The 16988-nt window shown below is 42.8% G+C and overlaps 2 protein-coding genes across 12 annotated transcripts in view; one reads left to right on the forward strand and one right to left on the reverse strand.

The window, feature by feature from the left end:
• The window catches only part of CENPP (centromere protein P), a 373003-nt gene that overhangs the window by 269396 nt on the left and 86619 nt on the right, over positions 1-16988 (forward strand). The window lies entirely within an intron of this gene.
• Positions 8647-16988, reverse strand: part of ECM2 (extracellular matrix protein 2) — a 68791-nt gene continuing 60449 nt past the window's right edge. For all 6 annotated transcript variants that reach the window (XM_056524034.1, XM_056524037.1, XM_056524036.1 and 3 more), the window contains 2 exons: positions 16578-16904; positions 8647-13785 (listed from right to left, as the gene is read on the reverse strand). In XM_056524034.1, coding sequence (XP_056380009.1) covers positions 13617-13785; positions 16578-16904 — 496 coding nt within the window. In that variant the 3' untranslated portion in view covers positions 8647-13616. The remainder of the gene's footprint in view (positions 13786-16577; positions 16905-16988) is intronic.

Raw genomic sequence — 16988 nt, forward strand, 5'->3', positions numbered from 1 at the left:
TTTAAGGATTTGATAACCAGGCACTGCTCTCAAAAGCATTTTGTAGATGTGTTATTTCAGGTGCACAGAAAAGTTGACATGCGATGCGGGCCGCTACGCTTCATTCATGTCTTTGGGAGGAGGCTTGACAGCTATGTACCAGCCGTCACGCCCCCTCCCATAGAAATGAATGTAGGGGGCGTAGCGTGATGTCACGAACGCAGAAGCTGCAAGCTTCTGTGTTCCTGCCGCTGCAGGCTCTGAGATCGCGGGAGTCCCCAGCAGCAGTACCCTCGTGATCTAATATCTTAACCCCTATCCTGTGGATAGGGGATAAGATGTTTCAAACTGAGTACCCCCTTAATATGCCTTTGTCCCTTTAAAAATGAGGAATAGTGCTATTCCTGATAAGATAAATTTATGCACAGAGATGGTCAAATATAGAACACTGCACAATTCTAAATAAAAATCAATCATGGACAGAGTGGAGGAAATAATATATACAGTATATGTGTGTGTGTATATACACACACACATATATATATATATATATATATATATATATATATATATATATATATATACACACTTTGGATACAATGAAAAAGAATAAAGTGCTAGTGCATAAAATTATATCACAAAACAAATAAACAGCTCCAATGGTCCTACAAATCTCAAGGAGCTGGGAAAATAAGAACCACACAGAAATGCTAAAAAGAAAAACATCACAAAAAAAAACTATGGAGAATATAATAAATAGTGCTCCTTAATGTAACTATAAATGAAAGGGGACACACCGAAAATCATACGGGACTAAACCCTACATATTCCACTGCTCACTTGGGCAGCTTCCTCAGGAGTCTCTTTGTTTTCTGTGCATCTATCTATGTATGTGATAATATACATTTATGATCATTGAGGTTTGTGTGGCTTTACCCTTTTATGACAACTTTTACTCTACATACTCACTAGTCATCTAAAAATCAGATAATATATCTTAAATCAATGCGTCCTGAGGAGGCGTGGCCGTCACATAACAACCATTGCCGCAGGAACCCTGCGTTTGTTTAAATGCTGGGTGCTGCGGGAGATCGTGGGGGGCCCCAGCAGCGGGACCTCTGCGATCAGTTGTCTTATCCCCTATCCTTTGGATAGGGGATAAGATTTCCTGCAGCAGAGTATTTAAGGTGTACCTCCAGCCAGCTGACATTGGGCACGGAGAAACACAACTGCACACTAGGTAGTACATTTGTCAAGGAAGTTGAAAACTTATTAATTAGAATAGGAACCATTCCATTTAAGTTCCATTTAAGAATTATGAAGTCCACTGTGCTGTTGGGAACTTTCAGTGCCGCAGAAATTGTTTTCGCACCCTTCTCCATATCTGTGCCTCTGCACAATCCTGTTTTTGAGCTTTACAGTCAGTTCTTTCCATCTTGTGTTTTCGTTTTTGCTCTCATATATTGTCATCTGTGAGACCTTATATAGACAGGAGTGTGGCTTTCCAAATCCTGTCCAATCAGCTGAATGTACCACAGGTGACTCAAATTAAGGTGTAGGAACATCTCTGAGATGATCAAGAGAAATGGAAGGCCCTGCAAAGCTAAAGGGTCTGAATACTTATGTCCATGTGAAATTTGACTTTTTCCTTTTTTATAAATTTGCAAACATTTGCAAAAAACTGTCTCACTTAGCTATTATGGGGTACTGAGACACTTTCATAACAAAATGTGAAATAAGTGAAACAGGCTAAAAAATAAGCTTTCAAAATACATTGTATGTATGAGATCTAGCATTTGGATATGAATTAGAAATAGAGACAATACTGTAAGAAGTTACCTAGATATGGTATTGAATTTCAAAAACAGTGTGTCCCAAAGGGGTCTTTTTTTTAAGTTGTCTTGCTTTGCCATTCATTCTGACTCTTCATTTTTTGTTCCAATAGCAACAAAATAACACAAAACATTTTATAGTTGATTTATTAGTCACAGACTGTACTCTACTTTTTTGCGTGGGTATTTCTCAGGCTTGTATAAATGTGTTAGAATCTTTGGCAAGACATTGATTTGGTTTAAGAATAGTGCCAACACTTAACTAAACCTCAGCGTCTGTTGGATATAGACTACAGGTCTGGCACATAGGCAGCGCTATATATATTTGATCTCTGAAAATATTTTTTTTATTTCTTACTGCATGCAACCTATTAAATGAAGTGAACCCATGGATGAAAGTAATTGTATAACAAATATGCAAGGAAGTTTTTTATTTTTTTGTACTTTTTGAATATTTGCCATATAAGAAAGGACCTACTTCTTTAATTTCTACAACACAGAGACTGTATACTGAGTTACTGTGTAAAAAAGACTACATGAGTCAGTTTCTGGTAACTCAGGACCAGTCATGACCTGACCTTTTAAAAACTTGAGTGTTAAGTAAAAAAATTCTATTCCGTATTGCTTAAGGTAGGTAATTGAACCAGAGATTAATTATAGTTGCTATATGTTTCTCTTTATACATTTTTGGCAATAACCTCATAGGGGTTTGTTTTTGCCTAAGGCTCTGTTTACACCGCATTTGGTATCTACATGTGAGACATCTCTTGACTTATAGTCCAGACATATGTAACTTTCTTGAATGGTAAGCCACTTATGCTCTGGTAGAACCAAAGTGTCCATGCATTAAAATGTTTCTGTTACTTTTTACAAATCACACAGGCATGTCAAAAGTTTTGATCGGTCAGGGTCTGTGTGTTCAAACCCCAACAGATTGCTAGATAGAGGCAGGAGATGCATTCAGCTTAGCACTTCACTTCACGGTGTGCTGTCCTACTCAATTTTTTGCAGGAGTTGGGCTGCATAGCCGTTAAAGGGATATTCCTGCCTTAGACATCTTTCCCCCTGCGATCACCGCACAGCCCCCGGCATTCTGTGCCAGGCGCTGCTCCCGAGACATGACGTCATGGCCACTGCCCCTCATGACTATCTCCGTGCAGTCCCTGGCATTCATGCCTATGGGAAGGGGCATGACGACTAGATAGACATGAATGGAGGGGGTGTGGTGTGACGTCACGAGGGGCTGTGGCCATGAGGTCATGTGTCGGGAGCTGCACCCAGCACAGAATGCCAGGGGCTGCACGGTGATTGCGGTGGTCCCAGTGGTGGTACCCCTGTGATTAGACATCTTATCCCCTATCCTTAGGCCGGAATACGTGTGTTTAATTATTTATTTTTTTTAAGAAGAAATACGGTACTGTTTTTTATTGGAACAGGAGAACCTGAAAACATCTGCTTGCGCTCTGTAATAATAATAGTATTATTTTAGGCCAAAAATTCCTGTAGACTATGGTAATCAAATCTAGAACTCACAAACTTGGTAAATAAACAGCAGTTCTGAAATCCACCTCGGTATGGCTGGAACAGCAGGATATGTTGTGCTGCTTGATGCACTTGTCCTTACCCACTGTTATAATCATGTGGGATAAAAAAAATTTTTGGCCCTCTTAACATATATTGGGTAATCTGACTGTTTCCCTCCAACACTGTTAAAAAGCTCCAGAGGGAAACCAAAGCATAGGGCATAAGATGTCTGATCGCAGGGGGGCCCGCCGCTGGGAACCCCCACGATCTCCCTGCAGCACCCGCATTCTATGCGGGAGCTGTGTCTCCAGTTTCAGAAACCCCGTGACGTCACGCCATGCCCCATTCATGTCTATGGGAGGGGCGTGATGGCCGCCCGCAATCAGACATCTTATTCCCTATCCTTTGGATAGGGGATAAAATGTTTTTACCCCTTTAACGCCTCAATTTGCAAGCTGGATGGCTTAATTTGTTGCCTTATGGAGTGATAAAGTGAGCGCTGAATAAGGATATTAATTAATTGTTGCATTAATTGAACACTGTTTATTGAGCAATATATGGGGATAACAGTTAAGGAATATGTGGGGGGCATTGTACGGTAATATTGGTTGAGGGAAAACTACAACTACGTTATTTACTTCATAGTAGGGCTGCACGATTTGGGGAAAATGTCCTATTGCGATTATAGAGGTAAATATTGTGATTTTGATATGTGAGTGCAATATAATAAACAAATGGATACAATCCTCTCATTTCACGTCTATCCCACCATTTCATGTCCACATCCCCATTTCACATTCCTCCTCCTTTCACGTCCATCTCCCCAATTACACTTACAGTCACCCCTATTTTACATCCCCCATTTCATGTCTATTCTCCCCATTCATAGCCACACCCCCATTACATGCCCCCATTTTATGTATCATCCCCCCATTTTACATCCCCTATTCCATATCCCCCTCATTTCATTTTCATCCCCACCATTTAACATCCCCCCCTCCCATTATAAATAACCCCATTTCACGTCTATATCCCCCCCAGGCCATGTTTGCATTTTCCCATTTCATGTCTGGCCCTCCATTTATAACCCCCTCCCCCCCCCCCCCCTCCATTTATACATCTCCCATTTTATGTCCATCCCCCCATTTCAGATTGACACCATTTCATTCCACACCACCCATTTCACATCCCACTTGTGGTAGGCCTCAGGGGTAGGGGTAGTACAGTCAGGAATTTGCTTTGGTATATCAGGGGTTAATGTTAACCTTATAGTTTGTGACGCCAGGCTGAGGGCTAGTATGCTGAGATTACTCTCCGGCCTATCGCCGCCCTTCCCAGTAACAATAGGTGCATAAGAATAAAGACTGAAGGTCCACAAGGTAGTTGAATTTGAACTTGCATAAACTTTACTTAACGGCTTGCGGTACATCCACAGAGTAGTAACAGTCTCAGTCAAATAGTCTCTCTATACTTCAAGGACTGACAGATGTTGCGGACCTTGACTTTAGATAATAGTCTCTGAATTCAGGGTATATTGCGAAGATCCGTCCGGATTTAGGGGATAGATAAGGTCCGGTGGTCTTGCAGAGTGTTTAGGGATTGATACACTCACAATTTGGAATAGAACAGCCGTCGCCGCAAGGCTAAGGCCTAGACTCACTGATGACAGCAGCGCAGATCCTTTCTCGTCAACAGCCTGGAACCAAGAGAGAGATTAATGGCCGCCGCACCCTTATATGGTCAGGGGCGGGACCGCTTTGATTGGTCCAGCCATCTGTCACTCACCGTCACAAAGGAAATGAGTGCATTACGTCACAAGGACCTCCAAAGGTCCTCAAGCAGAAATACCATAGAGTTCACCTGACCACGTGACCCGCAGGTCCCGCTACGCTTCTCACAGGTAATGAACTATTTATATACATTTTATACAGTTAAGCTTCCACAAATAAGGAGCATAAGACTAGAGCAATGACTATAGGGGTGAGAGGTGACTAGGGATGGACTATATAAAAGGACCCCAACGTCCTAGGGACTCTGGCTATGGGGACCTATAAACAGTTACCGTATAGGATGCGTTACTAGGACACCACAAACCCCCTTACTTAAGATAAGTCGACCTCGACGCCTGTCCCCTAAGACAGAGGGACTAGGACTAGAACAGGATGATCTATAAATTTGCTACAAATCCTAAGTAAACATTGAACACATTTACATTCCCTGATAATCTCACTAGTATCTGGACTACACAATAGAAATGTATCTAGACATTTATGTTATCTAGACATTTATGCTATCTAGACATTTATGAAGCCATCTAACCTTTAGTTTCTAGCTCCTTAAATCTTTTGTTAAACTTACTTTACATTTTAAAACTTACTAGACAATTAGGCAGCTATCTGACATGTAGTTGCTAGCTCCTAAGACATCTTCTTAGCTCTCTAAACATTTTTATGAGGCTAACTAGACATTAGTACAGCTCTATATACCTTTAGCGTCAAGCTGACTAGACATTTTTTATTAACTCACACATTTTATTCTTTTTGCCAACAATGAGTTACCTTTTAGTACACATAAGGTATACTGGCTAGCCTGAAGCTAGGTCACAGTAAGATTGGCTGCTAGGGTCTATCGGCTACACGCTACTTACCCCTAGAGCACTTCACATAACCTACCTAGGTTACCTTAAGCATTACATGTTTATTTCTGTATTTGCAAGAGTATCTACTGGCCAGGCAGAACATCTCACACACGCAAAGAAGGCGAAGAAAAGTGTACCTAACAGTGGCAGTAATTGGACATCAATAGGCTACAATCCCTAAGGTGTTTTCTTAAGTGAGATATTTATTTTGGTGTATGTACTAGAGAAATTTGAGATAGTACATCTAAGTGAGTAATCTAGAGTACTATGTGTGTAGGTACTATTTTAAGGGGGAAATTACCCTATTATTTTTGTTGAGACAGGTGCTAGCGATTGGCGACAGCAATAATACTACCCTTGGAGGAGCCGGGGTGTCACCTATTGAGTAACTACTAAAACACCTTTAGCATTCTATACATTTGTATGTACAAGAATTTATTTATGTTTTTAGTGTTGAGTGTACACGTGCAACACACTGACATTTTCTGTGTACAACTCTGACTCACTTTTTATGTACATAGACATTAGACTATCTTTCTATGTACAAACCTTACTTATTTTTTTTATGTACACAGACACGAGAATACCTTCCTGTGTACAAGAATCATATGCATTTTTACTATACATTTTTCAACACTCCAACATGGCTCAGGCGCATTCACCAGATAAGTGCAACATTTAGCATAAGAGTTCTTATGAAGTTGCTGGTATATACATAAAACAGATGTGTAAGGATCAGCAGTCCACCTACACTAGGAGTCCAAAGAAAATATACAAAATTGGCGTGTAAGGATCGGCAGTCCACCTACACTAAGAGTTCATAGGAAGGAAAAGGTAAACACGGCCTTACCACAAATTAGTCGGGTACAGTCCTTAACCCCTTAAGGACGCAGGACGTAAATGTACGTCCTGGTGAGGTGGTACTTAACGCACCAGGACGTACATTTACGTCCTAAGCATAACCGCGGGCATCGGAGCGATCCCCGTGTCATGCGCGGCTGATCCCGGCTGCTGATCGCAGCCAGGGACCCGCCGGCAATGGCCGACGCCCGCGATCTCGCGGGCGTCCGCCATTAACCCCTCAGGTGCCGGGATCAATACAGATCCCGGCATCTGCGGCAGTTCGCGATTTAAATGAACGATCGGATCGCCCGCAGCGCTGCTGCGGGGATCCGATCATTCATAACGCCGCACGGAGGTCCCCTCTCCTTCCTCCGTGCGGCTCCCGGCGTCTCCTGCTCTGGTCTGTGATCGAGCAGACCAGAGCAGGAGATGACCGATAATACTGATCTGTTCTATGTCCTATACATAGAACAGATCAGTATTAGCAATCATGGTATTGCTATGAATAGTCCCCTATGGGGACTATTCAAGTGTAAGTGTAAAAAAAAAAATTAAAAAATGTAAAAGTAAAAGTAAAAAAAAGTGAAAAATCCCCTCCCCCAATAAAAAAGTAAAACGTCAGTTTTTTCCTATTTTACCCCCAAAAAGCGTAAAAAACATTTTTTATAGACATATTTGGTATTGCCGCGTGCGTAAATGTCCGAACTATTAAAATAAAATGTTAATGATCCCGTACGGTGAACGGCGTGAACGGAAAAAAAAAAAGTCCAAAATTCCTACTTTTTTAATACATTTTATTAAAAAAAAATTATAAAAAATGTATTTAAAAGTTTTTTATATGCAAATGTGGTATCAAAAAAAAGTACAGATCATGGCGCAAAAAATGAGCCCCCATACCGCCACTTATACGGAAAAATAAAAAAGTTAGAGGTCATCAAAATAAAGGGATTATAAACGTACTAATTTGGTTAAAAAGTTTGTGATTTTTTTTAAGCGCAACAATAATATAAATATATATAATAATGGGTATCATTTTAATCGTATTGACCCTCAGAATAAAGAACACATGTCATTTTTACCATAAATTGTACGGCGTGAAAACAAAAACCTTCCAAAATTATCAAAATTGCGTTTTTCGTTTTAATTTCCCCACAAAAATAGTGTTTTTTGGTTGCGGCATACATTTTATGATATAATGAGTGATGTCATTACAAAGGACAACTGGTCGCGCAAAAAACAAGCCCTCATACTAGTCTGTGGATGAAAATATAAAAGAGTTATGATTTTTAGAAGGCGAGGAGGAAAAAATGAAAACGTAAAAATTTTATTGTCTGAGTCCTTAAGGCCAAAATGGGCTGAGTCCTTAAGGGGTTAAAGGGGTACTCTGGTGAAAAACTTTTTTCTTTTAAATCAACTGGTGGCAAAAAGTTAAACATATTTGTAAATGACTTCTATTAAAAAATCTTAATCCTTCCTGTACTTATTAGCTGCTGAATACTACAGAGGAAATTATTTTCTTTTTGGAATGCTCTCTGATGACATCACGAGCACAGTTCTCTCTGCTGACGTTATTATAATTATAATAACGCTTTATTTATTGTTGTCTTTAGTGGGATTTGAACCCAAGTCCCCAGCACTGCAAGGCAGCAGTGCTAACCACTGAGCCACCATGCTGCCCTTAGCATACATCTGCTATGCATGGTTGCTAAAATGGACAGAGATGTCAGCAGAGAGCACTGTGCTCATGATGTCATCAGTGTTCCAAAAAGAAAGGAATTTCCTCTGTAGCATTCAGCAGCTAATAAGTACTGGAAGGATTAAGATTTTTGAATAGAAGTAATTTACAAATATGTTTAACTTTCTGCCACCAGTTGATTTAAAAGAAAAAAGGTTTTCACCGGAGTACCCCTTTCATGAATCTCCTACCGGCTAGGAGTCTCTTGACTTAATAGTCAGGCACAAGCTTAGTGGTTACGTTGCTGAACTTTGAACAGGAACAATCTTAGCACAGTCCTGCTAGGCACTATTCTTGAACTTGGTTGCTGCAAAATGAAAGTGGTTAACACAAGAAACAATCTGACATTACTTTAAAGTCTCTTTAGAGGATATTCTTCTTTACCCTTGTTGTGCCTCTTCTGGTTCCTCTGTATCTGTCAACATCAGGGGCAGGATTGGACTTAACATAGCTTTGCCACACCACATTGGTGACAATGGAGTGGTGGAAAGCAACATTAGCAGGGGTCACAGGCTTTCTAGCCGGGATCAAAGTGGGGCAATCGGGCTTGAGTACCATCTCCAAACCAGGATGGGCCCATGACTCTTTCGTTGGTACCCTGGAAGCAGGCAAACTCTCCATGTCAGAAGAGGGCCTTGGTACATACGTTGGTACCTGTGCAGGAGGCAAACTCTCATTGCTCCGAGAGGGCCTAGGTACGTGCGTTGGTACCTCTGGAACAGACAAACTCTCATTGCTCCGAGAGGGTCTAGGTACGGTCCTTGGTGCCCGCAATTTAGGCTTACTTGCTTGAACTTGAGCAGGACTTGACTCTCGACGGTATGTAGAAGATGAAGAACTTGACTCTTTGCTGTACATAGAAGATGATGAACTTGGCTGTTGAAGCTCCTCCTCCTTGGGTACGCTGGTGAAGGCTTTAGGAGCAGACCTTTTCAGCCTCAAGTTGAAGGGATCGGACTCCCAATCATTTGACGGAAAATACTTAAATGGAAGCTGTGTTGGGGCTGTTTGTCTGGTGACCGCTGCAGCCCATTCTCCACGAAGGCTCTGGACGGGGGTGTACTCCACAATTTCACCCACCTCCAGGGTGTAGAATTTCTTATGGAGATATGGCCTTTGTACTGCTCGCCGGTTTACGAGGATGGTCTGCCCAATGTGGCAGTCAAGGAGTGTCCCATAACCTCTGACCTTGTTGAACTTGGCCACAGTTGCTCTTCTTCTTTCTAATGGCTCCTCCCGTTATCGGGGGTGATCCCATTTGCGTATGTACAATGCCTCCATTTCTTTGGTATTTTCTTGATACTGCACTTTTTCTTCATAAGGCAAATGCACGTGCTTGGGGGCATAGAGTTCTTTGTGTCGGGCCTTTAACTTTTCCATCAATTCGGCCAGCTCGGCTTCTTGACGGTCCCTTTCTGCAGTTGGGATTGGTGGGAGTGGCTTCGCAGGTAAGGGTTGAAGTACTCTGTGCATGTACTCGATCAGCTCCGGCTCATCTCCGAATACCCATTGCGGCAATTTTGGTGAGCACGGTCGTGCACTTGGCAAGCTTCATCGAGGAATGACCTCAGGGCTGGAGGAGGAAGAATAGGCCGCCTCTGGCTGGGTACTTACTGCAGACCCCTCCGATGGGATCTCGGCCTACGAGCCACAGGTTCTGTGGTGAGGGGACAATCTCACCGGTAATGCACCTCCAGGTGTCCCTGCGCTCTCCGCTGGAGGTGTCTCTTGCCAATCGTCATCATCATCAGGCAGCGAGGGAAGATTGCAGGCCCCTCTTCGCATAATGACAACCACTGCAGACGGTCAGCAAGTTCTTGGAAAAGTCGGGCTGCGACTGCCACAACTTTCCGCTTTTCCAGAGCCATTTTGCCAACTTCACCACGTGAAACGCTGCTCTCCGCCATATCTGTACTCTCCGGCTCTCCGTGCAGACTGAAGAGGTCGCTGTGCGTGGCGTCTTTTATAGTGGGCTTTTCCAAAATGGCGCCCGGCAGGAAGGACACTATCGGTGCAGCCCCGTCTTCCGGTCCCTCCAGAAATGACTCCTGTATCTCTGAGTTCCCTTTCGACTGCGACACAGCAACTTGGTGGCCATGCCCAGGGGCGGGGCGTGGCGCAGCACGGGCTTTCATTGCGCGCTTTTCTGGCAGCAGTTCGGCTCCGCCTGTGCCGACCGGACCAAAGGATCGCAGCATGAACTCATTGCGCAGTTTACACATTTCAGCTGTATATATATCGCCTCCCTCTTACTTTTCTTGTGGCCCCCTTGTATGGTGTACCACAGACACCGCTCCCGTACACTGCAACACAGTTTGCAGCACATGAATAAAGTTTGTTTTCTGAGGGGGAGTACATTTTCACTAGTGGCGACTGTAGTAGGCACACACCCGAATCCTGTTTGTGACGCCAAAAAGGCTTTGTGGTAGGCCTCAGGGGTAGGGGTAGTACAGTCACGGATTTGCTTTTGTATGTCAGGGGTTAATGTTAACCCTATAGTTTGTGACGCCAGGCTGAGGGCTAGTATGCTGAGATGACTCTTCGGCCTATCGCCGCCCTTCCCAGTAACGATAGGTGCATAAGAAAAAAGACTGCTTGCGGTACATCCACAGAGTAGTAACAGTCTCAGTCAAACAGTCTCTCTATACTTCAATGACTGACAGATGTTGCGGACCTTGACTTTAGATAATAGTCTCTGAATTCAGGGTATATTGCGAAGATCCGTCCGGATTTAGGGGATAGATAAGGTCCGGTGGTCTTGCAGAGTGTTTAGGGAATGATACACTCACAATTTGGAATAGAACAGCCGTCGCCGCAAGGCTAACGCCTAGACTCACTGATGACAGCAGCGCAGATCCTTTCTCGTCAACAGCCAGGAACCAAGAGAGAGAGATTAATGGCCGCCGCGCCCTTATATGGGCAGGGGCGGGGCCGCTTTGATTGGTCCAGTCATCTGTCACTCACCGTCACAAAGGAAATGAGTGCATTACGTCACAAGGACCTCCAAAGGTCCTCAAGCAGAAATACCATAGAGTTCACCTGACCACGTGACCCGCAGGTCCCGCTACGCTTCTCACAGGTAATGAACTATTTATATACATTTTATACAGTTAAACTTCCACAAATAAGGAGCATAAGACTAGAGCAATGACTATAGGGGTGAGAGGTGACTAGGGGTGGACTATACAAAAGGACCCCGACGTCCTAGGGAATCTGGCTATGGGGACCTATAAACAGGTACCGTATAGGATGCGGTACCGGGACACCACACCCTCATTTCACATCCTCCATTTCATGTCCATCTACCCCATTTTATGTCCACACACCCTCATTTCACATCCTCCCCATTTTACATACCCCATCATATGTCTATCCCCTAATTCCTGTCCACATCCCCCATTAAACGTTCCTCCCCCATTTCAAGCATCAGTTTTGTTTTCGTTTCCCCCCCACCCCAGCACGGTATCTCACACACACACACATGCATGGAGGTGTGGGGTCTGAGGCCAGGCCTCTGAAACTCATATGCAAGGTAATAATCACAGGATTTTGCAGGCATGTCATCACAAATTCACCATTCAATTGTTTTTGTGATAAATCGGGCAGCCCTACTTCATAGGTTATACAACATTTTGATTGATTAATTAAGTTCCCTTTAACAATGTGTGTGGAATTATTGATAACAAGGTAGATGCGTTAAAATTTATATTTGTATTATTAACTTATTTATTATTATTTAAAAAAAAATCCCCATCAGTGTCCATGCTTGATCCAGCAAGGTGTAGAGACACACAAAAATCATTTTATACCTTTTGGGTTACAATACTTACAGGGTTTCTCATAGTATAACTAATCACAGCACCAGGTAGGGGTTAAAAGCATCTTCACAGGCTTTACTTTAGATATGTGAATCTCTGTCCCCTGCATTTCCATCCCTAGTAGGCTATGTTCACACGATGGAATTTCTGTGCAGAGTTCCACAATATATGGGATTCTGCTCCAGATGTTTCTGGCACAGAAATTCAGATTCCAGTGTCTGCAGAAAAAAATAGATGTGTCTATACTTTCTGTGGCGTCCGCACGGAAATGCATTGCCGTCTATGAGATGGAGCATTTGTGAGCGGTCCTAGCACTGGTGAACTTTCACCTGTGTGATTACCTCAGTGATTGCCTCCTTCTTCTACAAATTGATAGACAGTCTCTGTGCTGTAGGGGATGGCAATGCTGGGCACTTGAGATCACCCTGCCCTGTGGGAACTTGCTGCTTATTTGCATATATGAATAAATGCTAATTTCCTGTCTCACAGGCAGAAGGTCACACCTCTAACTTTTAAAAATAATTTAGCATTGTGATTATTTGCACTGTGTGAAATAAAACCTGATTCCCTTTAAGGGTAGGATCACATGTAGCATATATGCAGCGTATTTCACGTTGCGCAAAATCTGAGTAAACGGCTATCCACAGCAGCTCTGTGTGCGCAATGAGGTTTGGGGGCAGGCCAGCGCGTCACAGTCACGGCAGCGTGCTGGACCTGCCTTTAAACTTTACTGCGCACAGAGGGCTGCCGCAGCATTTTTGCCACTGCACCTCGTGAAATAGGCTGCGTATATGCAATGTGTGACCATACCCTAAAAGACATTTGTGACCTGTACGTAAGTCACAACATTGTGATATTTTGTGTTTTTCAAAGAAGCATTGCAACCAGAAATACAGACATCTTGGGAAACACAGTCTTAGAGGCTAATATTATGTTATTTGATCTTGGATATAATGAGTGTATATATAGCAATGGTTGGGTTGGAATGTGAAAATTGTGAGCCGGTATTTCTGTAGTCCAACTAAAGAAAAATATTTTACTTTTGTGCAGATAATCTGAATTGTGAAATGAAATACAATAAATGCCGTTTTAGAACTTGCTGTGAATTAAAGTGAAATATCTGTATTTTGTATTTTCCCGAGCATTGTAATATTCTTGGAGACCGGTCCTGTTTACAGAATATATACTGTACTCTGAGATAAATAAGATTTTAAAGGGATTCCGCCAGGTTGGGCAGATGAAATCTGTTACTTGACCTTCTGGGGTTTTAGAATAACGCTGGAATAGGAACGAATGCAGGAGAATGCATAGGGAGAGATTTCTCTTGTATTGATATAATTATTTTCTAGGTGAAGATATTCTAGGTTAGAGTCCCATTCATCTTCAGCACTGCAGATGCAATTTGGAGACACGACCCTACAAACAATAAATTATGAGTTAACACTTTTAAGACTCTTATTTCAACAATTAATTAAATACTTGGGAATATTATGTACAGTATATATAATAGAAGCCAGCTTTTATTTGTATCTTCATTATTCAAGTCATAAAAAATATTTAGATCATAGTAACATAGTTCATAAGGTTGAAAAAAGACCAGAGTCCATAGAGTTCAACCTATATCCATAATGAGTCCCTACTGAGTTGATCCACAGGAAGGCAAAATACCCTGATACTAGAGGTTAGAATTCCTTCCCGACTCCAAATATGGCAGTCAGAATAAATCTCTGGATCACCTTTCTGTCCTTATAAATCTAGTATCCATAACCTGTAATGTTATTGCTCTCCAAAAATGCATCAAGGCCCCTTTTGAACTCTTTTACCGAGTTCACCGTGACCACCTTCCCCGGGAGAGAATTCCACAGTCTCACTGTTCTTAAAGTAAAGAACTCCCGTCTGTGCTGGTGTAGAAACGTTCTTTCCTCTAGACGTAGAGGATGCCCCCTTGTTATAGATACAGTCCTGGGTATAAATAGATCATGGGAGAGATCTCTGTACTGTCCCCTGATATACACTGCTCAAAAAAATCACTAAGATAACACATCCTAGATCTGAATGAATGAACTAATTGTATAAAATAAATTCATCTTTACATAGTTGAATGTGCTGACAACAAAAGCACACACAAATTATCAATGGAAATCAAATTTATCAACCCATGGAGGTCTGTATATGGAGTCACACTCAAAATCAAAGAGGAAAACCACACTACAGGCTGATCCAACTTTGATGTAATGTCCTTAAAGGGGTACTCCGGTGCTTAGATATCTTATCCCCTATCCAAAGGATAGGGGATAAGATGCCTGACCGCAGGAGTCCCGCTGATGGGGACCCCCGTGATCTTGCATGCGGCACCCCGTTTGTAATCAGTCCCCGGAGCGTGTTCGCTCCGGGTCTGATTACGGCGATCACAGGGCGGGCAACGTGTGACGTCACGCCTGCGCCCTCGTGTGACGTCATGCTCCGCCCCTCAATGCAAGCCTATGGGAGGGCGTGACAGCTATCACACCGCCTCCCGTAGGCTTGCATTGAGGGGGCGGAGCGTGACGTCACACGCTGCCCGCCCTGTGATCGCCCGTAATCAGACCCAGAGCAAACACGCTCCGGGGACTGATTACAAATGGGGTGCCGCGTGCAAGATCACGGGGGTCCCCAGCGGTGGGACTCCCCCGGTCAGGCATGTTATGCCCTATCCTTTGGATAGGTGATAAGATGTCTAAGCACGGGAGTACCCCTTTAACATCCTGGGGACACAGGGCGTATGCATATGCCCTGCATCCCCGATCCTTAAAGGGGTACTCTGGCGCTTAGACATCTTATCCTCTATCCGCTGGGGACCCCCGTGATCTTGCACGCCGCACCCCTTTTAAAATCAGTCCCCAGAGCGTGTTTGCTCCGGGTCTGATTACTGTCGATCACGGGGCCGGAGCGTTGTGACATCAAGGCTCCGCCCCGTGTGACATCACGCTCCGCCCCCCTCAATGCAATCCTATGGGACAGGGCGTGACAGCTGTCATTCCAGTAGTTATCAGCTGCTGTATGCTCCACAATAAGTTATTTTCTTTTTGAGCAGGAGAAAATCCCCATAGCAAACCTCTCCTGCTCTGGACGGTTCCCGACTGCCCATATTTTGAACCTGAATACTGTTCATAAAACAACATTTTAGGGCTCAAAAATCTGGCAACAAAAGGACTGTAATTCTGTTGAGCCCTATGGAAAACATCTGTTTTATCCAACACAATTTTAGGGTAGGGTCACCCACTGCGTACACACAGCATAATTCACAATGCGCAAAATTTGTTGTGCAGCAGGAAATACGCTACTGCAGCCCTTTGTGCGCAATGAGGTTTGGTGTTATGTCACTCCGGCCCTGCCCCCAAACCTTACTGTGCACACAGGGCTGCAGCAGGAAGCTCTGTGTGTTTGCTTATAAGAGAATATGTAGCATATTTCCAGCTGTACAGTGGTTTTGTCCATTGTCCATTGTACACTGCAAAAACACAATGGCCCTCATTTACTAATGCAAACCCGGCATGTTTTGTCGGGTTGTGCACCAGATCCGGGCGCATTGCACCATAAATTCTGTCTACGCCAGAATTTGCGCCACAATTGGAAAAGAAACGACTAACACTCCATTTTACTAAGAAAACCCGAAAAAGGGGCGTTGCCTACAGGGTAAGGGGCGTGGTCACTAAAAAGGGGCGTGCCCCATACATTTTCACAAAAACCCAACATATTTACTAAGGTTTCCACAGAAAATGTAGTGGATTTCAGCTGAGGAAAACCATACAGATCAGAGCATGTGTAAAAAATTTTAAAGTGGAAAATGTAGGGAAACCTTAGTAAATACCGTGAAAAAAAAATTGTAGGGAATTAAAACCCACAAAGAAACCTACACTCCACTCTTAGTAAATCAGGGCCAATGTGTGACCCTACCCTCACAGCTTTAACGTTTACAACCGTAAAATCAATGGACATCATACATTCTTTTTTTACCATTTACAGCTAGAATTGTGGCCATAGGTACAACTGTATTTTGATATATTTGGGATTTTGGACAGTTTGTTAAATCCAAACACATACAGCTATTTTTTTTAACCATAAAAATATGGCTTAATAACCAATATGTGAATATAACCTTATGATAAATGTTCTATTCTGTTAGAGAATGTTCTGTAATTATAAATGTTATGTTGCTATTTACTTACTTTATTTTATTGTTGTTCAGCCTCAGTATATGCAGGTCTCTCATATCTTCCATTCCCACTGGGACGCTTGTTAGCTCATTATAATCCAGAAATATTTCTCTTAGTGAGTGATATGCCCCGTGAAATGACGTTGGATCTATTCCATCATTATCAAGCTTGTTGAAAGAAAGGTAGAGATATTCCAACCCTGAATTTAGATGGGCAAACACATAACCTGGAATCCTTTCAATTTGGTTGCCGACAAGTACGAGGTGCAGTAAAGACTTAGGCAGATATGACGGCACTTGGTAAAGCTTGTTATAGGATAGGTCTATTGATTCCAGGTTCCTTTACAAAAACAAAAAAAAGATACAAGGGAATGAAATTAGCAAAATGTGCGTTGGTTGCAAAACTTATGATTTTATGGTAGTA

This window comes from Hyla sarda, chromosome 6, assembly GCF_029499605.1.
Source record: "Hyla sarda isolate aHylSar1 chromosome 6, aHylSar1.hap1, whole genome shotgun sequence".
Classification (NCBI taxonomy): domain Eukaryota; kingdom Metazoa; phylum Chordata; class Amphibia; order Anura; family Hylidae; genus Hyla; species Hyla sarda.